The 25,943-nt window shown below is 50.2% G+C and overlaps 1 protein-coding gene across 11 annotated transcripts in view; it reads left to right on the top strand.

The window, feature by feature from the left end:
* Positions 1–25,943, top strand: part of DENND1A (DENN domain containing 1A) — a 544,832-nt gene that overhangs the window by 486,055 nt on the left and 32,834 nt on the right. Inside the window, exon 20 of one of the 11 annotated variants that reach the window (XM_009188131.4) lies at positions 11,720–21,064. The exons of the other annotated variants lie outside the window; for them this stretch is intronic. Within the exon in view, the coding sequence (XP_009186395.1) occupies positions 11,720–11,725 (6 nt within the window). The 3' untranslated portion in view covers positions 11,726–21,064. Of the gene's footprint in view, positions 1–11,719; positions 21,065–25,943 lie in introns of those variants that run through there. 11 annotated transcript variants of the gene reach the window in all.

The following is a 25,943-nucleotide window of genomic DNA, read 5'->3' as shown; positions in this document are numbered from 1 at the left end:
AAATAAGAGCTGTCTGTGCCTTCACCGGTCTGCAAACTGGAGAGGATGAAAGTGGCTTTTTTTCCCCGTTTGTCACTTCCCTCACGTGGCTGCCAGCATTATGCAAGTGTACAGGAAGGCAGGATTTTTTTTTTTTTTAATGCATGCATGCGGATTAAGGTCAAGCCCCTAGTATCAGCCATGCAGCAGACTCTCCCTTCCAGCTGCAGCCGCAGAGCCTACCCACAGCCGCGAGATGCCTTAATTGAGACGTGCTGTCAAAGTGACAAACACATTTGCATACAGTCTACACTCTATTTATTTTCTCTGGAAAGGTCTACAGTCTGCTGTTGGTTGAACATTCTTAATCAGTTTGCTGTAAGTGAACTGCCAGCTAGCTCACTTGTGCCGGCCCCTTCTTCATTAGGTGACAGATTAGCTGCAGGGGGAGGGGGGTTGAGCCAGGGAAACCACAGACCCCTTTCTTTTAACTCTTTCCAGCTTTGCCCTCATGGTACGTTGTCCTTGAGTCTTTTCCCGGGTCCCTGGTTTGATGGGCTGTTGACCGTAACAAGTACCGTTTCTAGAGCACCTACTGCGGGCAGGAATGAGTTTTAAGGACTCGATATTCTTCCCAAAGAACAGTCTCTTGAGTTTCATTTCAAAAGTTTTTACCACGCTCTCTTATCATCTATACTATTTTTTTTACTTGATAGTTTTATTTAAACAAGACTCAGACCTGACATCTATAGCATCTTAGCCTCATCTTCAGAGATGCCATTGGTGAAATTATAGGCTTAATATACTAGTACAAGTTTTTTCTAACATATAAAACAATTTGAAGTGTTTATCTATGGATCACCTAATGCACTCACATAATCCTAATGGTATATATTCTCGTTTTGGAAACCAACAGACTCCTCGGTATCTTTTTTGTTGTCTCCACCATATCCCTTTGAGGAAGGGACCATTAGCCGTATTTTATTGACCCAGAGCTGGAGCTTACAGACATGAAAGAACCTGCCCAGGGCCACTTTACCAGCTTGGAAACCCAAGCCCAGACACCTCACCTCGAGCCCACACCAGCTCTCAAACCAAGCAGGGACTGCATGTGATATGTCTATTAAAGCTGCTGTACCCCGCCCTGGCAAAATAATCTTAACCAGCCAGAGAGAGCACCTATTTTAACCTCAAAAAATATCCTTGCCTTGGGTCTGTGTTTCTGTGGATTTCATTCTTTAAGAACACTTAGCTTTCCAGTGGGGATGGAAACCGTTGAGACTGTTGCCTTCATCTCTCCACCCGGCAAAGCCGGTGCCTGTGCAGCTAGCCAGGGCAGCTCCACAGAGACCTCTGCAGCGGGGGCTGGCAAGAGGGGAGCTTAGTGTTGAGGCAAGAGCTGCTACTACCAGGGGAGAGAAGGTGCTGCCTTGCCCTCCTCTCAGTGGAGCGTTCCTCCTTCCAGGCTGTGATCATTCCTCCATTTAAGTATGCATCTATTCACCTGTCTATGGAGACCTACCATGGGTAAGATGCCATGTGTAAGATGAATAAGTTCGCGGTCCCCACCATTGTGGGGCATATTGATGAGACAGACCAGCAGATGGACAGGCCCAATTGGAGCGATAAAGACAATGAGGGAAGTAGGCTCCAAGCACTCCCAGGGCCCCACAGAGGCTCCCTCTTCATCTCCAGGCCCACTTCATAGTCATAGTCACTTCATAATCAGTCATAGTCCACCTCATAGTCCCAACTTGGACACTATAATTAAAAAATATTTTGTCAATAGCCTGATCAACATGGTGAAACCCCGTCTCTACTAAAAATATAAAAATTAGCCGGGTGTCATGGCGGGCACCTGTAATCCCAGCTGCTCGGAAGGCTGAGGCATGAGAATTGCTTGAACCCAGGAGGCAGAGGTTGCAATGAGCTGAGATCGTACCACTGCACTCCAGCCTGGGTGACAGAGCGAGACCCTGTCTCAAAAAAGAAAAAAAAAAAGATATTTTGTCAACAAACCGAACTTGCTAATAATTCATTTGTTTTCTAAAGCAGACATGTTAGGCCACTCAGCTTGTCAGAGCAAAGTAAATAGGTTTTTAGTTAGCCTCTGCCTCCTGATCATGTAGTTTCTTTTAGAATTCAAAAGTACCAACTTGAGAATGCCTATCCCTGCCTTGGAGGCTGTTGCAGTTTAGAGAGGCTTTAAATTACTGTGTTTCCCCTTCTCAAGTTTAGTATCTTTTGGGAAACAAAGCCCAGGGGACAGTCAAATGAGATAAAAGTGTTTATTGATAAGCCTGAATGGAGACTATTGCATTAGACCTGAGGGCAAATGTTGCAAACACTTCACCTGAGAATGTGAAGACTGCGTTCGTCCACTTGGAGTAAGTGGACAATGGCAGGTGTCTCCAGCATGGAGCTGCCCGTAAACTCCTAGCGAGGAGGAGCTGCGGGAGGGCCTTGCGCTGGCTGCTCCCCAGGAGAGAGCTGGAAGGGGTGATGCAGCTTAGTTCCTTCTCCCAGACTCCCCCGGAGGGCATTCCTCCTCCTCCTCTGGGCAGGATTGAACAAGAGGGTGCCTGGCCAAGCCAAGGATTCCCGTCGTGGATTTCTCTCCTAGGGTAGGAAATGGAAGCTCCTCCTTCCCACAGCTATAGAAGGAGTGAGGGAGCAGTGTCCTCCCCAGCAGCCCTGGGCACCCCTTGGTTAGAATAGCTGGCCTTGGCCCGCTTCCCTCCCGAGGACCCCTGTGGAAACTGCTCTGCTCCCTACACTTAATAAAACGAGTGAGCCATAGATGCTTTCACATCCGTGGGCGTTGACTTGAGATTTTGCCATCAGCAGGTGAGGAAGAAGGCATTTTACCCATCGTACACATGAGGAGGCACGCTGGGACAGCGTTGCTGGAATGAGTAGCTAATTCTTACTCCAAAGCCAACAGCAGCACCTCTGCTTCTCTTGGCTGTGTGCAGCTCTCCCTCCTTGCTAGGAGAATGGCCTGATTGTGGAGTTCAGTGACACCGGATCCTAGTCCTAGGTGCAGATGGCCAAGGCTCTAGGCCTTGGCCGAGATTGAGGCTTCCCTGAGAATATCACAGCAAACCCCTTCCAGAGCCCCCTTCTTTGTGTTTCCCCCAAATGATTGATCCTGCAAACAAAGTAGTTGCCTGCCTTCCAATCTGATAGATTCCAAAAAACGTGTATTGAAAGGTGCTGCCTCTATTCTTCTACCATCTGAACAAAGGTTTCTAAACCTCTTTAATGTAAAGTTTGAAAAGCTGGTTAAACCAAAACCAAGCACCACTGTGGCTTTCAGAGAACTGCGGCAGAGAGGTCTGGATAGCAGCCCAGGAAGTTCTTGGGATGTGGTTGCCGGCTTGTCTGTGCGTATGGAGAATTCTGGCATCAGGAGCGTGAGCCGGGTCATTTAGTGCCAGTCCCATGCTAGGGTGGAGAAGATGCCGAGCTAGCAAATGCCTTCTCAGCACCCTTGGCTCTGAGTGCCCTGAGAGATTCCTCCTGCCCCATTGAGCTTGGAAGCCACGCACAGTTCCCTTCACTTCAGCCATTGCCTCCTCACCACCTCCAGCAGGTGCACACCCCAGGCCTCTGGTCTGAACATACACTCCCCACCAAACTCACTCCTCCATCTTCCACCCCAGTGAATGACACAGGCTGTCTATCCAGAGCCAGGCTCCACCCTCCCCCTCCCCAGATCCTCTCCTTCCACCCCAGAAAACTGCTTCATCTTCTCCTCTCCATTGCCTATGCCACAGCTGTGGTGCAGGCAGCATAATCGCTCACCTGGACTGTTTCACAGGCTCCTAACTGGCACTCCCCGTAGTCCTCATATGACCTTGCTGGGGTCCACTGTAAGCATGCACTAGTGGCCGCCTCACCCCCACTCCCAGCCTCTCCTAAAGACTCCATCTTCCCCCTCGGCCCCTTCGTGATATGTCTGTCCGACCCTAGAGCAGGCCTCCCAGTAAATTCTCCCAACTTCCCTAGGAAGAGTGAGTTGCTCCTGTCTTCATGCTACCCCAGAACTTTGCACACACCACTTGTCACGCAGCCCTGCGATTTTTCTTTAATGCTTGTCTTCCCACCAAAAGTCCACTGCAGGGCCTGGCACTGAGCTGGCAGTCAGTGCACATCCTGGGGTTTTATTGTTGGTGTGGATGTTTAAATTAAGGAATAATTGATTGTTGTTGAAGCACTTGCTGTGCATTCAGCAAGTTATTTGGTTTCATTTCTGTTGCTATGCTTATAATTCTAATTCATTTGAAGGAGAAAAATGAACATTCTCTTAGTGGTCACAAACTATTTCCAAATTCACTTTCCATAAATAAGGATTTTGAAGTGAGGCCGGGTGCAGCCAGCACTGTAGGAGGCCAAAGCAGGTGGATGATCAGAGGTCAGGAGTTCAAGACCAGCCTGGCCAACATGGTGAAACCCTGTCTCTACTAAAAATACAAAAATTAGCCAGGCATGATGGCATGTGCCTGTACTCCCAGCTTCTCAGGGGGCTGAGGCAGGAGAATCGCTTGAACGCGGGAGGCGGAGGTTGCAGTGAGCCAAGACTGTGCCACTGCACTCCAGCCTGGGTGACAGAGCGAGACTCCATCTCAAAAAAAAAAAAAAGGATTTTGTTTCCATACAGAAACAGCTTTGTGTTATAGCAATTTAGATCCTGTGTCATTTTATTTTGTGTGTTTTTCTGAGTTCCTAAGGTCAGTCATATGTGCCCCCAGAAGGGAATGGAGAGGAATGAGGCAGAAGACTGGGACCCCCCTTCTCCGGTGCCCCAGGGATGGGCAGAGCTGTGCAGGAGCAGCACAGTGGGGAAAGCAGTCAGGGGAAGGGAGGGGCCCATCATCCCTTGAATCACATCAAGTGAAGCAAGCAACAGGATAAATTAGGCATAAAGATTTTATCTGTGAAAGAGACTAGGATACATGCCCAAGTGCAAAGTGTGAACCTAACTTGGATTATGTTTTTTTGTTTTTTTGTTTTTTTAAGGAAAAGAAAGCTTTAAAGACGTTCTTGGGAAAGTTGGAAAATTTGAAGATGGACTGGAATGTTAGATGATGATATGGGATTAATGTTAATATGATAGTTTTGTAGGGGTTCATCTTTATTCCTAGGAGAGGCAGGCTGAAGTCTGAGGGGTGAAGTAACACGATGCTTGCAACTTACTTTCAAATGGTATTTGAAAAAACATTACACATCATGTACACACACAGGCTCACACATATATACGATCCATTTGTAGAGAAGAGAGAGAGAAAGCAAATATAATCTCCTGCTTCCCCAAGATGTACCTGCTGAAAGGCAAACGTGGATCAGTTCCTGGAGACAATGAGGTAGAGTGGACGAAGCACAGGTTTTAGAATAGGGCAGTTCTGGGCTTAAGTTTCAGCTGTGCCACTCACTACCTGGTGACCTGCAGTAAGTTACTTAGCCTCAGTGAAATTCCGTTTCCTCATCTATAGAGGGGTCCACATCATAGGTTGCTATAAGGATTAAATGAGACATTGCCTTTGGTACCTAGGTCAGCGCAGGCGCACAGGCCCCTGGTAAATATCAGTCTCTTTCCCCAGTGTGCAAGGGGGAGCTGGCTGTGAATCATTTGCTGACACTGCCTCCCACCCAACCCTGTCTGCCCAGTCTTGGCCTTCACCGAGGCTCTCAGAGCACACACTACCTCGGGGGCGGCCCTCTGCATGCAATACATGGCAACTGACCTGTGTCCCTACACCTCTGGGTGGGAAAGGCAAACCCCAAGCCCAGAGGAGGCCCAGTGCCACCAGGCAGAGGGAGAAGGCCCGGAGCCAGCACCAGCAAGAGCAGATAATGCTGCCCAAGCCTGAATCAAACACGTGGAAAGAAGGGGCCATGGGGCAGGTTGGGGCAGAAGGTACCTGGTGGTGAGCATTGTGGTCTACAATCCAGTCATTTTTTTTGCCCATCCCAGTCACGCACCCACAGTCCATGAGGCGGTACACCCTGCACACCTCTCTTTCAACCCCTGTTGTTTCCAAAGCATATTTCTCCTTTTCCATTGCCCCTGTTTCTTCCCCTCTCATCCATGTCTTTGTGTGAGAGAGCAGAGGTAGGGTTGTGATCTCCCCACTCTGCTCCCTCCAGCTTCTCCTGCTCTGATCCAGCCTCTGTGCCTGCTATAGGGTGACCGCGACACTACCCTCCCTTCGGTCCTGATAGGGTGGCTGTCCAGAGTTGTTTGGACTCATTTGCTGCCATGACCAAAAGCAGTGTGGCCCCTAATTGGTGGTGCGTTTGTCAGGTCTCCCTGATGAGGGTGGCTGGCTAGGCCTGTCTTTCCACATGTACTCACCTTTTCAGAGCCCAGGCTAGCCCAGAGACAGCTTTCTGATGAAAGGTTAACAAGGCTGGGGTTTGCTCCTTTGAGCCAGACATATTCGATTTCAAGAAGAAAAACTTGCCAATCAAAAAAGAGAAATCAGATTCTGGAAATTCATAATGATTGAGCTGAACATTCAGAAGCTGTGTGATTAGGCATTCAGCGTGGCCTCCTCAGGTGGTATTCCTCTCGTTACAGAGAGCTGGAGAAGGCCAGAGAGCTCTGCAGTGAGGCCAGGGCTCCTGATGTGCCATGGAAGAATTGAGAAATGTCAGCAGCTGAGTGAAAATCCAGGTGCAAAATAGTAATTTGCTCTCTAAGCTACACCACCTCTGTTCAGCCCAAGTTTAGGTTGGCTGCAGAACGGCTAGGGACCAAGCTCAGTCCACCCCTCCAGACCTTCCAGATCATCCCTCCTTCTGGGACTTGAGCACTGTAAAGTCAGTTTAAGCATCCCATATGTGCAAGGTGTTGGGATGGCCTAAGAGCAGTGTGGAGAGTCATGGAGATAAATTGCTCACCTCCCATCAAGCTCCACACTGAGACCTGGAGGGAATGGGTCTCTGTTTCATCTCCAGGGACCATGCTAGGCCATTCCAGTAGATTAGCCTACTGAATCCCTCCAGCCAACCTGTAAGGGTCTCAGGTGGTATCCTCTCTTGCAGAGGAAGAGAGAGGCTCACAGAGAATGGGGCCTTAGTCAAGGTTACACAGGTCAGAATCAACAGGATTCAAAGCTACATTGTTTATTCTAAAGCTCGCGTTCTTGCCCAACTCTATGCTGAGAACATGGCAGTTTCCTGGGTTGTAGTGAGAGGGCCAGTGCAACCACCTGGGCAGGTGGCCCAAGATCCCAGAAGGGTGGACCACAAGTGAGACTGTTCGTGGTATCCTTACAGATCTCAGGCCCTCCTTAATGTTTGTAGGCCTCAGTTGGAACCAAGACAAGTAAGCTGGTATCCTGCACCTGGTGTAGGCTCTGTACATCAAACTCACCCCTAGACCCCAAAGGCATGTTGGATGATATTCTGGTGTGTGTGAGAGAGTAGAATGCAGGATAAAAGCTGGGCATGTGTGGGACCTAGCACTGGAGGTACCAGAGGCCAGTCCAGTCCCACACCCACAATTACTTTGGCATCAACCTAATACATTTAGCTGTGTCTACATTTAGTTAGGGTACATGAGACATAAAACCTAAAAGAGAAATTGTTGGCTTCTACTAGCTTCAGGTATGGCTTGGTATCCAATCATGTTCGTCAGACCCCAGTTTTTTGGTTTTTGTTTTTTGCTTTTGATTTGTTTTGCTTGAGACAGGGCCTCACTCTGTCACCCAGGCTAGGGCGCAGTGGCATGATCTCGGCTCACTGCAGCCTCAACCTTCCAGGCTCAAGCCATCCTCCTGCCTCAGCCCCCCAAGTTGCTGGGACTATACAGATGCACACCACCACACCTGGCTAATTTTTTTTTCTTCAACTTTTACTTTAAGTTCCAGGGTACACATGCAGGAGTGCAGGCTTGTTACATAGGTAAATGTGTGCCATGGTGGTTTGCTGCACAGATCAACCCATCACCTAGGTATTAAGCGCAGCATCCCTTAGCTGTTCTTCCTGATGCTCTGGCTCCCTTCACTGCCCCTCACTGACAGGCTCCAGTATGTGTTATTCCCCCAGTGTGTCCATGTGTTCTCATCATTCAACTCCCACTTGTAAGTGAGAACATGCAGTGTTTGGTTTTCTACTCCTGCACTAGTTTAATGAGGATAATGATTTCCAACTCCATCCATGTCCCTGAAGGACAAACGAGGACATGACCTCATTTCTTTTTATGGCTGCATAGTATTCCATGGTGTACATTTTCTTTTTTCAGTCTATCATTGGTGGGCATTTGGGTTGATTCCATGTCTTTGCTATTGTGAACAGTGCTACAGTGAACATACATATGCATGTATCTTTATAGTAGAATAATTGATATTCTTTGGGTATATAACCAGTAATGGATTGCTGGGTCAAATGGTATTTATGCTTTAGATCTTTATGGAATCACCACACTGTCTTCCACAATAGTTGAAATAATTTACACTCCCACCAACCATATACAAGCGTTCCTTTTTCCCTACAACCTCTCCAGCATCTGTTGTTTCTTGACTTTTTAATAATCACCATTCTGGCTGATGTGAGATGGTATCTCATTGTGGTTTTGATTTGCATTTCTCTAATGACTAGTGATGTTGAACTTTTTTTCATATGTTCATTGGCCACATGAATATCTTCTTTTGAGAAGTGTCTGTTCATGTCCTTTGTTCACTTTTTAATAGAATTTTTTTCTTCTTGTAAATTTGTTCAGTTTCCTTGTAGACGCTGGACATTAGGCCTTTGTCACTGGATCGATTGCAAAAATTTTCTCCCATTCTGTAGGTTGTCTGTTCGCTCTGATGATAATTTATTTTGCTGCACAGAAGCTCTTTAACTAGATCCCATTTGTCAATTTTCGCTTTTGTTGCAATTGCTTTTGGCATTTTCGTAATGAAATTTTTGCCTATACCTATGTCCTGAATGGTATTGCCCAGATTTTCTTTTAGGACTTTTATAGTTTTGCATTATACAATTAAGTCTTTAATCCATCTTGAGTTAATTTTTGTATACGGTGTAAGGAAGGGGTCTACTTCCAATTTTCTGCATGTGGCTAGCCACTTCTCCCAGCACCATTTGTTAAATAGGGAATCCTTTCCCCATTGCTTTTTGGTTTTTTGTTTGTTTGTGTGTTTGTTGGCTTGAGACAGAGCCTTGCTCTGTCACCCAGGCTCGGGGGCAGTGGTGCAATCTCGGCTCACTGCAACCTCCACCTCCCAGGTTCAAGCGATTCTCATGCCTCAGCCTCCCAAGTATTGGATTATAGGTGTGTGCCACCATACCCAGCTAATTTTTGTATTTTTTAGTAGAGATGGGGTTCCACCATGTTAGCCAGGCTGGTCTTGAACTCCCAGCCTCAAATAGTCTACCCTCCCAGCCTCCAAAACTGCTGGGACTACAGGCACAAGCCACTGTGCCTGGCCCCTATTGCTTGTTTTTGTCAGGTTTGTTGAAGATCAGATGGTTGTACATGTGCAGTTTTATTTCTGAGTTTTATATTCTGTTCCATTGGTCTATATCTGTTTTTGTATAAGTACCATGCTGTTTTGGTTACTGTAAACTTATAGTTTGAAGTCAAGTAGCATGATGCCTCCAGCTTTGTTCTTTTTGCTTAGGATTGTCTTGGCTATTTGGGCTCTTTTTTGGTTCTATATGAATTTTTAAATAGTTTTTTCTAATTCTGTGAAGAATGTCAATGGTAGTTTAATGGAAATAGCATGGAATCTATAAATTACTCTGGGCAGTATGGCCATTTTCATGATATTGATTCTACCCATGAGCATGGAATGTTTTTCCATTTGCTTGTGTCCCCTCTTGTTTCCTTGAGCAGTGGTTTGTAGTTCTCCTTGAAGAGGTCCTTCACTTCCCTTGATAGCTGTCTTCCTATGTATTTTATTCGTTTGTAGCAATTGTAAATGGGAGTTCATTCATGATTTGGTTCTCTGCTTTGTGTATAGGAATGCTTGCTATTTTTGCACATTGATTTTGATCCTGAGACTTTGCTGAAGTTGCTTATCAGCTTAAGAAGCTTTTGGGCTGAGACTATTGGGTTTTCTATGTATAGGATCATGTCATCTGCAAACAAAGATAATTTGACTTCCTGTCTTTCTATTTGAATACTCTTTATTTCTTTCTCTTGCCTGATTGCCCTGGCCAGAACTTCCAATACTATGTTGAATGGGAGTGGTGAGAGTGGGCATCCTTGTCTTGTGACGCTTTTCAAGGGGCATGTTTCCAGTGTTTGCCCATTCAGCGTGATATTGGCTGTGGGTGTGTCATATATAGCTCTTATTATTTTGAGGTATATTTTTTCAATACCTAGTTTATTGGGAGTTTTTAATATGAAGGAATATTGAACTTGGTCAAATCTCTTTTCTGCGTCTATTGAGATAATCATGTGGTTTTTGTCTTTAGTTCTGTTTATGTGATGAATTACATTTATCAATTTGTGTATGTTGAACCACCCTTGCTTCCTGGGGATGGAGCCAACTTGATCGTGGTGGACAAGTTTTTGATGTGCTGCTAGATTCAGTTTAACCTGGTTAATTTTTGTATTTTTTTATAGAGACAGGGTTTCGCCATATTGCCCAGGCTGGTCTCGAACTCCTGAGCTCAAGCGATCCGCCCACCTCAGCCTCCCAAAGTGTTGGGATTACAGGTGTGAGCCCCATCTTTTTTTTTTTTTTTTTTTTTTTTTGCTTCGTTTATTGGCCTTGCCTCTTTTGCTATGATCATTCTCAGGCAGGCTTTCCCCTCCTGGTGGCAAGATGCCTGCAATCCTTCCAGGTGCAAGACCAACGGGAAAGTGACTGTCACATCCTAGTAACTCCCATGCAAGGCATGGCATTGACTCCCTGGGCTGACTTTGATTATATGCCCATCGGAACCAATTACTGAGGCCAAGGGTTTTTTGTGTGCCACAGGTAGGGCCCCTCCTGAAGCACATACCTAAGGGGGTCATTCCTGAAAAGGAAATTGGGGCCATTATCAAAAGAAGGGAGAGAAGATCAAGTTGACAATGTGTGCAGAAGCCAAACAGGAGACACTGTCTCAGCTCTTTGTCCACATGTCTCACAGCAGAGAATGGTTCATACCCAGAGCTGTGGGGATCCTAAAACCAAGAGAGCTGCAAGGCTGAGAGTCAAGGTCAGACATTAATCAGGGCACCAGATAGAGGAGGGACAGAAGAGAAATGGCAGGTTAGCGCATGGCAGACCAGGGAGGTAGGAGGCAGGGTATAGGGATGGGCACAGCTGTCTGCAGTTGCCTGTGATAGCTCCTGGAGACTCAAGTGTGACAAAGTCCACTGCAATCCCGGGGCTAGGAGAGGAAAAGGGTAGAAGCTAAGAACCTAGGTCATTCGTTCAGCAAATCATCACTGATGCCTACTCTGTGCCACATCTGTGAAAACAGAGATGGCAATGACACGGTTCCTGACTTCAGGGGTCTAACATTCTTGTGGTGAGTGGTTCAACTTAATTCTGATGGACAGAATCCATCTGGTAAGTTTGAAAGGCCCAGATTTGTGCTTGTGTGATCATGCCATAAGGCATCTCTAAGTGCCCTTTTTGTTTGTTCTAAACTTCAACAAGTTTGGTCCTCAGGGTGGTCTCCCCACCAGCTTTCTCATGAGGTGCGCATCAGCTCCTCACGGCCAGCTTGCGGGAGATCACTGGGAAATAGATGGAATGTTTTGTTAACACCCTTGCTTTTTATCTGCTTCAAGGACTAGGCAGAGAGCTTGTCTTTCTAAGATGGGAGTGAGCATCTTCTTCAGGCTGCATCTGAGACGCATGGAGAGGGTTCCAAACCAGAGAAACTAAACACGGTGGCTGTTCCAGGCTGCTCTGCGATGAGGTGGCAGCTGCTTTCATGCAAAGGGTCTGCCCCTGGTCCAGGCAGTCCCCACTTGCTTTCCCCAGCCAGTTGCAGTGGGTATTTCTCACCTTTTAAATCCTTTCTTTGGCACAAGTTATGGTCTCCAGAAAAGCTCAACTAAAATACACAAAGAGGAACAGAAACTAGACTGGCTGCAGCATGGCTGACTGATTGAAGTGTAGAGTCCAGCCAGAGAGGGAGGTCTGAGCTGAGCTTTGCACCTAGGACCTGTGTTTGGTCCTCCCTTCCCTTAGATGGAGCTCGTCCCTGGCTCTGTTCTGCCTCTAACTCCACTCCCTTAGGAGCCACGAGGCGCTTTACCTGTGGTTTCTAGCACCACCTTTGTTCTGGGAGCTCCAGGCTTCTGTTTCTACTCATTCCTCTTTCACAAGCTTCAGCTACTAGAATGTCTTAGTCAGACTTCCCAAACCAGCTGCATCCCAGTTCCACCAAGGTGTCAGCCCCTCTGCACCCGTACATTCCTCATATCCCTGGGGTCCTGTGTCTCTCTCCTCGACTGGTCCATGAGGCACAGTGGGCATCAGAAAGCATCAGCACATAGTTGATATAGGCAGGCCCTGCGGCCTCCTGAATGTGGGCACCTCTCCAGGATTCTCTCCCTGACCACTGGTTTGCCTGTATGGTCAAGAGGACGTACCCAGCCTCCAGGACCCTCCCTGCCAGAAATCACTACCAGCCCTGCCAAGCCCGCCCTGACCACAGCTGGGCCTTCTAGACTGGAGCTCCCTGCCATCCTCCACTCCTGGCAGTTCCTGCCCACCCTGCAAGACTCTGCAAAGTGCCCGTGCCCTGGGCAGAGTCCCTCCTTCTTCTCTAGTCCCCAGCGCCTCATATTTATTTGTTCACCAGCTCTTCATGGGCATCTGCACTGGGGGACCCAGGGATGAACCAGCCCCTACCATTTCCACTGCCAGGACTGCTTTTCCTCTTCTGTTCCACCTGAACAGAAAATCCTCCTAACCCTTCAAGGCCCTGCTCAGGCACCGCCTTCCCTTGACAAGCCCCTGCCCCCACCGACTTCTCCAAGCCCAGTCATTCCCTTGCTGCTCTGAGCCGGCACTGTCCCTATGCCGGCTTGCTGGGGGTGCATTTATACCCTGTCCCACAGAAAAGGACAAAATTGGCCTTCTCTGTATCCTTGGCACCCTCACAGGGCCTGGCACAGATGGGCTGCCCCATGAGAGTTTGGGGAGTGATCAAGTAGTGAGTGAGTGCAGTCAGGAAAGGCAGTGACGCAGGGAAGAGGGGAGGCCAGGTCCACTCACTCCTTGTGCCCTTGAATAGTCAGTCAGTTCAGCAGAGCAGGAGAAATCCAGCAAAAGGCAGTGGCTCTTGTTCTGCGGCGCCTGCCCACGCTTTAGAATCCCCGCATGTGGCGCCGGGTTGTGAGAGACAGGATCCTGAGTCCCCCGAGGCTCCACCGTCAGCGGTGTGACAGCGGGGCTTCTCTGCCAAAGGACTGGCCAGAGCCTACAAACAGCATTTCTTTAAAGGTCTGTGTCAGAGCTGCTCAGAATCCAGCTCCCTGCCGGGGAGATATTGAGCCCAACAGGACGAGAGCAGGAAATCTGATTCAGCGAGACCAGAGGAGACATTTCTCAGATTAGAATTCTCTGTGCCAAAGGTGGGGAGTTTATCACAGCAGGGAACGGGAAATAAAACATAAAATATTGAAAATAAATTATATCCCACAAGCAAGATCCTCCGAGAGAGTCAGCTCTGTGTCTGTGGCTGTGCGGGGAGTCCCCGCCCCATGGCCACGGGAGCGCTATGCCAGAGGCTGCTTGTCGCACATCCACCATCAGTCCCTAACCCTGGCAGAGCCAAGTAGTGCCTGCAGGCCAAGGAAATTGTTAACCTGGCCATGCCCAGAGGAAGGGATGGCAAGGACTAACCAAGACGTGGAGAGTAAAAAGGGGCTGGGTAGACTGAGGGGTTTTCATTTACAGTGTAGACCTCCCATGTCTCAGCCAAGCCCCTTCACAAGCTTTGTCTCACTTAATCTTCTCAACAGCCCTCTAAGACTGATGCACTTATGATGATCCCCAGACAGCTAGTGCTCAGAGAGGTTAAGCACCTTGCCCAAGGTCACACAGTAAGTGGCAGAGCAAGAATTAAAATCCAGGCCTATCTGATGCTGGAACCTGGGCTCTCCCAACCTTCTCAGGGGTGGGGGAGCTTGAATTTTATCCCATAGGTGCCTAGGAGCCAACGAGGGTTGTATTCAGAGAAATAGCAGCTGGGAACATGTATGCTGGGCCACTGTGGAAAAGGATGGAAGTAGTTGAGGCAGAGAGACCACTGATGATCCCATGGACATTGCTCAGGCCAGGGCTGGTGGGAGCCTGATCTGGGACACTGCTTATGGGGGTGAAGATGAGAAAATGATCCGAGAGACATTTAGGAGACCCAAAGGACAGAACTTGGCGGGCAGCCGGATGTCCTACGTGGGAACTGTTGAAGTTGATCATAGAACAGCACAGGGCTGGACACAGGCTATGTTCCTCTTCAGCCAGCCAGCACGCTCCAATGAGGCTTGAAGTGCAGTCCATGAGGAAGGGATTTCCCTTGGGCTGTGCAGGATTGATGGACACCTCCCTCAGCAACCCAAGAGTAGAAGTTTCTGCTCAGGGGCAGAATAGCCTGCTTGGAGGAAAGAGGGTACAGCTCCCCCGACCCTCACAGTCCTTGCATTTTCCCTGGGGCTGTCTACCAACCACCTTCCTTTTTATACTCCCAGGGTGCTGTAAGCACCAGGATACCCGTAACTTACTCCACCCCCTCTCCCCAGCCTAGGGTGTGGAATGTTATGGCTGCTTCCCTGCAGGTTGCCAGCTCTTCAGCCCCCAGGTCATTTCCACCAAGGATGATGTACAGTATTATGCTAAACCAACTTTATGGGCAGCCCCTTAAAATGCAGGCCTGTACCTATGATGGATGGAGAACATCCAGTTGTTTAGCCAACCACTTACAGTTTGTTGCAAACTTGCAAGAACCACACATGGGCCTCTTGTTAGGCCTGTTACGCCAAGGACCCCATAAATAAATAGTAGCGTGTATCTTGGTGCATCAGGACTGGAGTATGGAAATAGAGGTACTGTATAAATAATGCATATTTACAAAATAAATATATCCCATACATGAGTGTGTGCAGCCATAACCAAAGCATCTAGCTTAACAACCACAGAAAGCTTTGAGGGTCTGCCAAGTGATCGGCTCCCATCCATCAGTGTGCACCAGCATTAGAAATGACCGCCGAAGGGAGGGGGTCCTCCTGCACGCTGACCTTGAGGCCTTTGCATTGAGGCAAGTGGTGAGATTGCAGGTGGGCACCCTGACACACAGCTTTTCTGCCAAGGTGTGAAACCTACCGCAGCCATGTGTTCCTGCAGATGTCTTAAGGTCTACCGCCAAGCAGAAGGCTGATTAGCGCCAAGTTGCAGGACGTAATGGGTTGCACCTACAGGAAGAGGGCTGGCTGGGGGAGGAAGAGATTGCCTAATTATGCAGATTCACTTAGGCTTGCAAAAGGAGCTGGTGAGTTGCCTTTCCAGGGGACTCTTACCGGAGCCCTGTAACTTTCAGCCATTCACCCTGAAGGCAGGGCCAAGCTTTCGGGAAGTCGGTGCCCCGTCTCTGCCGCCCCTTTTTGAGCTCTGAACCCCACCGGGCATCCGGCTCTAGCATCTGGAGCTCGGAAGAAACAGCTGACAGAATGGCCGCTGGAGTGGGCGCCCCTCCCCTCGGTTGTAATGGCACAATGCTGGATTTCAGTATTTTAAATGAAAAATATATGCAGTTAGCTGTGCGCTGACAATGTCCTTGAGGATTTGACAGTGAGATTTTCCAGCAGTTGGTCTTCGTTAGGATCCTGGCGGTGTTTAATAAGGCAGTCGAACTGCTGGCACCTTGGGTTCCTGTTTGTTCTCCGAGGGCTCAGGGGCTGCTGCGGTAAGCACATCGACCAGAGCTGATCATTACAAGGGCGTACGCCACCATGAATAAAAATGTCACACGTTTTCCCATCTCACAGCGGTACAAAATGTCAGTCCTGTCAAACACACATTGCAGGGAGCTGTGTGCAGTCCGTACAAATTGGAGAGCCGCATATTCCCCCAGCCTTCTGATACTCTTCATTTGAAGCTGAAGAAAAACAGTTGTTAACCTATTAGCTAGGATTTTAAACTCTGTTGAGGCGGTGGATGGGTAGACTTTGACACAGATAGAAATGTATTCCAAGGTCCAGGAATTTTAAAACCAGGTTCTCCGTCCATTTGTTCTGAGGGAAGGAAAAAAAAAAAAACCTTCTGTCTGGTGAACCTGACTATCTTTAACTGACACACTAGGGAAATTTTGGGATATTTCATATCTAAGCTTCCCATTGCTTCCACGTTTGCATTCCACTGGAAAAGTCTATTGCTTTGGGGGATGGCCCTGGGGCTCAACCCGTTAGGCTAGGAAACCTGTAGGTAGAGAATTTTTCCTGATCAGAAGCATGCCAGTAATATTGCCAGTCTTGCAGACAGAGTAACTCCAATGATGGGGACAATGACTGGCGGGTCTGGCATCATTCAGATGCTGGGTGATGGCTTCACTGATAATTTGATGCTAGTTCCCCACTCCTGGGCAGCCATTTACTTTAACTTGACCACGTGCCAGGCCTTGTGCCAGGAGCCAGATGTGAACCCTCAAGGACTCGCCTTCTTAGGGGGAAGGACAGAGGTAGGAGTGCCCAACTTTGTGAGCCAGGAAGAGAGAGAGGACTTCTGGGGGAAGGGAACAGAGTCGTGAGGGATGCAGGAATCCATCAGGTGGTGAGGGAGGGAAGGGCTTGTAGGACCAGCACGTGTGCTGTGAAGGGCCGTGGCCCGTGAGGGGCTGGCTGGAAAGAAGGAGCTGCTTATGGTGGGGTTTCTGGGGGGAAGGGCCGGGTCTTGAATGGCCTGCTAGGGACAGGGATGTAAGCAGCTCCCCTGGGCTGCCAGTGGCAGGGAGAACAGTTGGAGGCTCGTGGTGACCTGACCGAGGAGTCCCGGACTCCCTTTCTAGAGGGTGCTGTGCGCTCGTCTCTGAACCTCTGCAAAATCAGGAGACTGCTTCTAATTTCCTAGTTGCATCCTGTTGGGGTGGACATCATTCCAGAGATGATAAATTAGCCGGGTTTTGCTGAGCTGGCCCTGGCCCTTAAATGTACTGAGCAAATTCTCACCGAGTAGGGACACAGGCCTGGTGAAATGCAGGCGGCTACAAAGACAAACCTTTCTGTGCGGTCAGAACAGACTCAGCAGGACAAAAGTCTCAAAGGATGTCAGAGGGAGGACTTTCCAGGGAGAGAGAGGAGCCCCCTCGACCCGAGGAGGTATGTTTTAACATCTTCCTTCTGCTGTTGTATGTCGGGTCTCCTGGGAGGAGCGCGGGCTTCTTTGGAGTCAGGCATACTTGGACTTGGATCCTGGCTCCGCCACCAGTTAGCTGTCAGGCCTGGCCTGGGCAAGTAACTGAGTGACATGGCCTCAGTTTCTTCATCTTTCACCTTCTTGGAGGGTTGCTGAGATCAATAGAGACCTCGCATGTAGATCTCCCAGCACGGGGCCTGGTACATAGCAAGTGCCAGAAAACAGTAGCCCCAGGGAGGAGATCATCTCCCCTAACATCTGGAAGCCCCTCCTCTAACGTCACCTTGTGTCCCCCTCCTCCTGGGAATGTCACCCAGGCACCCTAGATGCATCCCAGCAGCAAGGCGCCTGCCTCCTGGTTCTGTCTGGGCAAAGAATGGCATACGTCAGTGAGGTCCCTGCCCCTGCCCAGGCACCAGCCGCATCTGGTGCCCGACCTCCGGCCGCCAATGGGATGCCACCTATTCAGACTGTGCACCTGCACCCGACTAAAAACAAAGGGCTCCCCTCCCCCTGCCCCACTGCTGGCCCTCCTCCCTCCCCCGCCTCTGTCCCCCAAGCGGCTAGGGTCACCCGGCCCCCACACAGCCTTCCCTCACAGCTGCCTCGCTGCTTTTGTTCAGCATGTGAACTTCCCCGTCAGCCGAGCTCCTTGCACGGGAAGTAATCAGGGATCTTGACAAGGCTTCAAACCACAAATGCCACTACAAATTAACCAGCACCACTACAAAATACTACTCCTGTCAACATCGGGGAAGAATGCACTGCTCTTCAGGACCAGTCTGAGACGGCTTTCAGCTCAGCACTCACTCACGGCAAAGAGAGTGCCCGGACCCAGCCAGAGAGAGTCGTTGACAGGACTGGTGAGCCCCTGAATCGTGAGCGTGCCCTCTCCGGAGACCATCTCTGCCAGACCCCGTGGCAGGTGCTGCGGCTTTTCTTCCAGGACCCCCTTCAATCCTGAGCACCCCCTCATCTCCCTCGCAGGTGGTGCCTCTGGAGGGCAAGTCGTGGGGCACCCGGAAACCTCACTGTGGAGTCTGCCATTCAGAGAGTGAAGCCCAGCCTCACCTCTGTGCGTCCTACCTATGTGCTGTGCCTTTGGGCAAGAGGCTTCCCTTTCCCTGTCTACAGAGCGGCAATCATAATAGAGCCTCTGTCTCGGAGTCGCAAGGACCTCTGGGATATCCTGAGTAATACCCACCCCTCTCATCCTCCCTTCCTTTCCCTAAAGAAACACGTCCTTGTTGCCCTGTGTGAGGGGACTCTCACCACGTGGAAACCTCTTCCTCAGCGTGACGTGGAAGTCCTTCCTGTACAGCATCTTGCAAGGAACATCCCTCTAGAGTGACAGCTTGTTATCTCTGCAAACGCTTCAGGCCTCAGGATCCCCACATTTCCTCTGGGTGCCCCGCTGAGTGGCTCAGGCAAGGAGCACGCTGTACGCTACATGACACAGGGGCCTGGTCTTCTCCAGCTGCCCTGGCTGAAGCTCTGAAGCGGAGGCAAGCATTTGATCCTCCCCAACAAGCAGCACAGCCCTCATCCAGGGTGGACGGAGAAGATCGACGACAGCGATGGGAGCTGGGGGCTAGGTGAGAGCTGTGCCTGCGAGAGAGCTTGTTGGGCATCTCAAAGGAGACACTCCACAAAAATATCGCTTCAATGCACTCCTTTTTGGAGGCATATCAAAAGAAGCCCTCTTTTATTTCCATGCCTTGCATAATAGCAGATTTCCAGTCCCAAAGAGTAGAGGAGCCTTGCTCTCGGCCCAGAGGCCCTTTGTAAAGCTACAGAAAGCTTTGTCTTCCCCTCCCAACTGGGTCTGTTTCATGCATAGGTCAGAGCATTGATGTGGCTACTAGCCAGGAAAATTAACCAGGTGAACACTCTCCTCGTTAAACAGCCACAGGGTTTAATTGTGAATTTGTTCTCTTCCCCCTCTCCATTCCTGGCCATGTATTTGACTGGGGCATGTGCCTGGGACAAACTGAGAAATGGCAGGGCCTATCCAGCTTCCCCCTCTGGGGCCAGGCCTCCTTCATTTGAGGCAGGTAGGTGCCTGGCAGGGAAGGGAGAATTCAGAGTACACATTGCACACAGAGGATCTGAGACCCCCTTTGGGGCCAGCTTCAGAGGCTAGCTCTGTCGTGGACCAGCTGCCATCAGTCACACCCCACCTTCTTGGCCTCCCCTCCCCAGCCACCCCAATCTTTACATGCACAAGTCCTCAGCCTTTAGTGAACCTGGTTGGTCGCTGTGACCTCCAGCGTGTTCACTTCTGCCTCCTTACCTATACCACTCCCCGGTTGGGGTCTGGCCTGTCTCCCACCAACTTTGATATTTCACCTTCTATGTGGCCCTGTTGTCCCAGCAGTGAAGTGGGGACACTCATTCTGACGGCACAAGGATGTTGAAGGGATGGTCCCAGATGTCCCCTTTATTGGGGACTGAGTGAATCCATGAGTCCATTCCTAAACAGCTTCCTGCCCTCTGCCCCATACACAAACATCATAGCACCCCTGCCCCAGCCCATAATTAACTCAGGATGAGCTCACTGGCCCTCTTCTCAGGGCCTGTCATCCACCTGCTCCGGGCAACCCTGGGCAAGTGCTTGCTTGCCCTCATCTGTGAAATGGGTAGCAGCCCTCATTCCCCGCAGAGGAGCGTTGCACTGGTGAGTGTGCAGCAGCTGCTCAGGCCCTGGAAGCACCGGCAGCAGGAAGTGCCTTGGCTCTGCCCACAGCACAGGCAGACTGGCTCCCAGGCAGCAGGGACACCGCCTCCCCTCCCCTACACACTACGCTCTCTGCCCCCAAGTCACCACCTGGCAGTCAAGCATTTTCTACCCTGCAGCCCCGTGCAGGGCGCCCACTCATCCATGCCACCCAGGTAATTAAGTTGATATTCCAACACGCCTTCCCCTCCTGACCTTTTGGAAACAATGTGTTTTGCTGCATCAACAAATTAACTGCAAATCAGATGCTGTCCTCATAAATGCCGGTTTCATATCCAATGAGCATACTCACCTGGCCCACATGGCTGACAGATAGAGATGCCGAGGGCCAGGCAGAGACCAACAAAGGCCAAAGAGGTCCCCTTTTCTCGGGGACTTCTGTGTCAATCACACCTTCGGTCTTACCCTCTCTTGTGTTCATATCTCCCAGCAGTGGTGTGGCCAGTGCGGGTGGGTTGACAATATGGAGGCCTGGGCAGGCTCCTGTGATTGGAGGGGAGTATCTGTTCTTAGAAGCCCACACGTCCTCCTCCAATGCATTTTCTATACCAAGGGCGTCAAGGTTTTTCTTATTGTGTCTGATTATATCCCTCCCACGGAGCTCAGAAGAAAATCCGCACTTCTCAGCCTGACATTCAAGGCCCTCTTTTTATCTGACCTCCCCCAGCCCCTCCCAGGTCCTGGCCTGCCCTGTCCTCATATTCAGCCCCACTCTTGTCTGATTGGACCACTGTGGTTCCCCTGTCCCCACACTCCCTACCACCTCCAATCCGTGTCAGAGACCTTCCTCTGCACCCCCTGCACGACAGCGCCCTCTACCAGAGTCTTGTTCAGACACGTGCCCCTGTGCCTGGGACGCCACGCACTGTTTGTTGAATGAATAGACAAATGAATCACATGCCTCCTTTGGAAAGCACCACAAAAAGATTCTTAAATAAGGAAAGAAGGGCCGGGCGCGGTGGCTCAAGCCTGTAATCCCAGCACTTTGGGAGGCCGAGACGGGCGGATCACGAGGTCGGGAGATCGAGACCATCCTGGCTAACATGGTGAAACCCCGTCTCTACTAAAAAATACAAAAAACTAGCCGGGCGACGTGGCGGGCGCCTGTAGTCCCAGCTACTCGGGAGGCTGAGGCAGGAGAATGGCGTAAAACCCGGGAGGCGGAGCTTGCAGTGAGCTGAGATCCAGCCACTGCACTGCAGCCTGGGCGACAGAGCAAGACTCCGTCTCAAAAAAAAAAAAAAAAAAAAAAAAATAAGGAAAGAAGGAGAAGGTGTCAGTTACTCTGTCATCCGCCTTTTCTCTGAGACACAGATCTCTAACAACAGATTCTAACTTCAGAAGGGACAAGGATTAGAAAAACCATGTCAGAAAGGATTCCAGGTGACTTTGGAAATTTTAGTTGACAAGGATAGCACAATGGGCTAGGAATACCTGCTTGTTTTAGTTTTCGCTACTAGCTGTGTGACCTCATACTAGTCCCTTAACCTCTCTGGGCCTCCTGTTTCCTGTCTCTGTAACAGGGAAATAATCCTTCTCTAACTTGCCTCACCAGGGACTGTGAGGTTCAAAAGAAAGTGGAGAAGTTAAAATGCTTTGAAAGGAAAACACATCATATAAATAGAAGAGATTATGAAAATCCAGTCTCCTTCAACAGAACCTTGCTGATAGCACACAACTTTGGAAAACCAGCGTCCTCACATCCATAGGACTTTGCTGGAAAGACCTGTGGGTCCCATGGGGAGACGGAAGATGGAGTGGTCCCATTTCATCCTCAGGATATCAAAACCGAACCTCGTGTTGTGGCTGTAACTGTACTCTCATCCTCATGCCAGGGTTTGTAACCTGGGAATCTTGCCATTTTACGGAAGAGTTCACTGAGACTTAAGAGAGGTTAAATCACTCGCCTAAGTTGCAGAGCCAATATTGAAGTCAGCTAGAAAATAACAGAACCAACTCGTGAACCTGCGTATTTCTAACCCGAAGTCTATTTCTTGGGGTTTACCCCACCAATATTTCTTTCACTTTAAGATATTTTCCCATCATGTAGGTCAAATCCCACCAAACTCTGCAGTCCTTGAGGACAAGGACTGTGTCTTATTCTCTGAATCCCCCTCATCCTGGCCCCCAAATGGTTGTCATAAACCCACATAGGAGGGATCCTTCCACTCTGGGACAGTCCATCTGCTTCCACTCCAGAAGTGTTTGTCAGGCAGGCAGGCACTTTGCGTTGACCAAACCTCCAGCCTTCTCCCCGCTTCGCCGGCCCTCTCACCCCTCCTACCCTGGCCCAGCTCGGGAAGTGCCGGAGGAACTGTCGAACTGAACTCTTCTTAGGAAAAGATCGCCAAAGGTCCAGTCTTTTTGAACTAACTTAAGAAACAGCAGTCTGTGTAGCCACATTTCAACCCGGCCAGGGGACAGAGGATCACATATAATGTGACCTCATTGCAAAGATGCCCAGACCGCTTCGATTCTCTGCTGCGTCTACTTTAAAGCTCTTCCGGTTTTACCTTCCTTTCCTTCGGTGGTGGAAAGAGCGCTCAAGTGGTCAGCGGTCAAGAGGCCTTCCCGATGACAGTCAGCACTCCCAGCTCTGCCCATTACCAGCTGGGGGTGTTGAGCAGGTCGCTTTACCTCCCTCCAATCTGTTCCCTTTTCCATGGCCACTAGGACACTTAGTGAGACCAGGAGCGCCAGGGTGAAAGAGGAGCGGGCTCAGGGGCCCAGCCCTGGGCTATGGGCCGGGGACGTGGAGAACCAGAGCGGAGTCAGGTGGGAGAGGAACCGCTCCAGGCTCAGAATAACTTTCCCTGAGTCCTGGCCAGCTCTGCCATCTTCTCGGGCCTCACACCACACTGTTGTAGTCCCTACATTCAGCTAGTGCTGGCTTCAGCTTCCAGAGCACCAGGGCCACTCTCTGGAAGACGGCATGCTTTTCTGAGTTGATCCTTTCCTAGCTCATCTCCTTACCCCCTCTTCCCACCCAAATCACTACCACTCACCTCCTCCGGCGTTTAATGGCCTCCAGAGTCCTCGTCCCCCATCTGTGTCCCCAGCTGGGGACACCCCAGCTTATTTGGGAAACTGCAACCACCATGGCCAATGGCCCCACCACGCCCTGTCTAGGAAGCAGAGGCCTCCCCCGGCAGCGTGTCCACTGTGCCCCTGGCCCTGCGTGAAGTGCCATCAGATGCCCCACATCCCTGCAGCAGGGCCCTCATGACTGTGCTCACAGATGAGGACACTGAGACCCAGGGAAGTCACTTGCTTGCCAAAGTCACTCAGCAAACCAGCTAGGCCTGGAGCCCCTGCAGTGGGAGCAGGAGGGCCCTGCACACATCACATGTTCTAGTGTCCGAAATCTGAGACTGCCTCCCATGAGATTACTGTCTAATCCACTGGTGACAGTCCAGCTGCTCACCTGTCCCCAGCCTCAGCTCTGGTCCCCAGGGCCTGCACACTCCTGGCAGGGCATCCTGATAATTAGTGCAGCCCTCCCCTTCTCCCTCCCCCCAGCCCCAGGGTAGTGGGGGGGGTCTTTAATGCATAGCCCCTGGGAGTTCACCCTTCTCTTCCTGGTGGCCACCCCATAGGAGGTATCCCCGTCCTATGCTCCAGCATCAGAACAAGCCCAGGATCCGTGAGTGCAGCCCCCTGTCCCTGTGCGTTTCCTCTGGTGATAGGATCCCTTCGTGCCACCAACCCACAGGGAAAACTCCCCGAGTGTCAGAAGCGGCAGCGTGGCTTCCTGTTCTTGGTTGCCGTGGTTGGGTTTTATCTGTCTGGGTGCGCCAGGACATCTGTACCACATTACTCTTTCTTGGCATCATTACACCGCCGCCTGGCTGACTCTGCTAACTTCTAGGATGGGTGTGGTCAAGAGGCTGCCTTCTTCCCACCATTTATCAATTCAGTTGCAAAAGAACCAGCACTTCCTGATGACAAGCAAAAGAAAATAAGTTAATTTAAGAATCTGGAGAATGGACATTTGGTGTGTTTTCACATGTGCCAGGAAGTTTAAGCCAAAAATAATTTGCTGAGCACCTTTTAGGTATCAAGTAGTCTACCAGACCCTGTGGTAAACAGAGCAGTGAGTGAGCTGATAGACAGCCGACGTGCTGTGGATGTTGAGGCAGGGTTTCACCAGAGATGAGATTGCCGAGGTGGCCGGTGGAGCCCTGAATCTGGAGGGCTTTGAACGCTTCAGACAGCATTTGCCAGGGGATATTCATGGGTGTTATAGGGAAAGCAAGTCTATGTTCAAATAAACTTGCGAAATAGGACTTTTTAAAAAAGAGTTAATAGGTTTTTGCCTGGTTTGGGTGGGTTTTTTTCTTGCAAGACTCGCCAGCCTTTGCTATGCTAACAGGCCTTGTGAATCGCCGAAAGGAGCAAGACAGAAGACAGCGTTTCTCAGATTTGCCTGACTGGGGAACCTCCTTTTTTCCCTTCATACAATGCATCTCCCAGGATGGCGTTTCTCAGCAGACACCCTGTGAGATGCCGGCCTTCCGCTGAGATGATTTCAGCTGCCAAGTGCCAAGATTGGGTGGGCATTTTTTTTTAAGTACACTCTGGAAACAAATGTAGGCGATGGACTGGGAGGGGGAGAGGCTGGAGGCAGGGAAACCTGCTGATGGTAATGGTTGCTAATGTCTGTTGGCGGCACTGTGCAAAGAACCTGACGTCCATCATCTCGTTGAATCTTCCTAACAGCACACTCAGGTAGGCGGTGCTGTTACCTGCACTTCACAGATGAGGATAGTAAGGCTTGGAATGGTCAAATCGTGGGCCTGGAGTAACCCAGGGAGTAAATGGGAGAACTGGGGTTCTGTCTAAAACTGTCTGACCCCAGAGGCTGCCTCCTGAGCACTCTGCTGCACCGACACCCAGCAGGAATGGAAATAGCCCAGGCCTGAGGGGACAAGCAGTGAGGACAGTGGGGCGGGAGAAGATGGTTCCCCTGAAGTAGAAAGGCCGAGCATAAGAGAAGCAGTACTGGGGGGAGTGGTGTAGGAGAGCGGGGTGTCTACACAGAGGGTAGCAGCCTGTGCACCAGTGTGGGGGGCTGGGCTCCCCTCTCCCTGATGACCTCTTCCTCTTGATGAACAGTGTGAATCGAGGGGTGGGGGGCTGTTCCCCTTTACCCCACACACTTCCTGTAAGCCATGAAGGGGAAAAAGCGTGGCGACCTTGCCCATCCCTAGGCAGCACCCCCAACTCCCCGGTAGCCACCAGCTGAAGAAGGGTCACCAAGCGTGGGTTGGCCCTCGTGCCCAGCTAATGGCATAGGATCTGGGAAGCCGCAGTGTCATTCTATCCCAGCGTGTTCTCCATGTGCCACCAGGGAATCCTCCACCAAGTCCCTGGGCCCACTTTCCCCTCAGGCTGCCCCGACAAGTTCCGTGCAGGGCACCAGGGACCCAGGGACAACTGGGACACAGGGGAACCCTCCACTAAGTCCCTGGGCCCTCTTTCCCCTCGAGCTACCCTGAGAGGTTCCATGCAGGGCACCAGGGACCCAGGGACAACTGGGACACAGGCCCTGCCCTCTAGGAGTAGTGGGGCAGGTTCAGAAAACAAGTTCTAAGGCAGATTTGAGATCTGAAGCGTCACTTCCGCTCAGTAGAACCCTATATCAGCGCCGTCCGAGGAAACATAATGGGAGCTTCATACAGGAGTCACATGTGGAATTCTGAATGTGAAACATAAGCAGATGAAATTGGTTTTAGTATTATGAACCTAATATAGCCAAAATATCATCATTTCAACATGTAATCAATCTAAAAGTTATTACTGAGGCGTCTGACATTCTTTCCTCGTGCTGAGTCTCTGAAGTCCAGTGTTTTGCATTTACAGCACATCTTTTTTTGTTTTGTTTTGAGACACAGTCTCGCTCTGTCACCCAGGCTGGA

Source organism: Papio anubis, chromosome 13 (assembly GCF_008728515.1).
Source record: "Papio anubis isolate 15944 chromosome 13, Panubis1.0, whole genome shotgun sequence".
NCBI classification, from domain to species: domain Eukaryota; kingdom Metazoa; phylum Chordata; class Mammalia; order Primates; family Cercopithecidae; genus Papio; species Papio anubis.
Note: the sequence above shows the minus strand (reverse complement) of the source record. Positions and strands in the feature narration are given on the sequence as shown.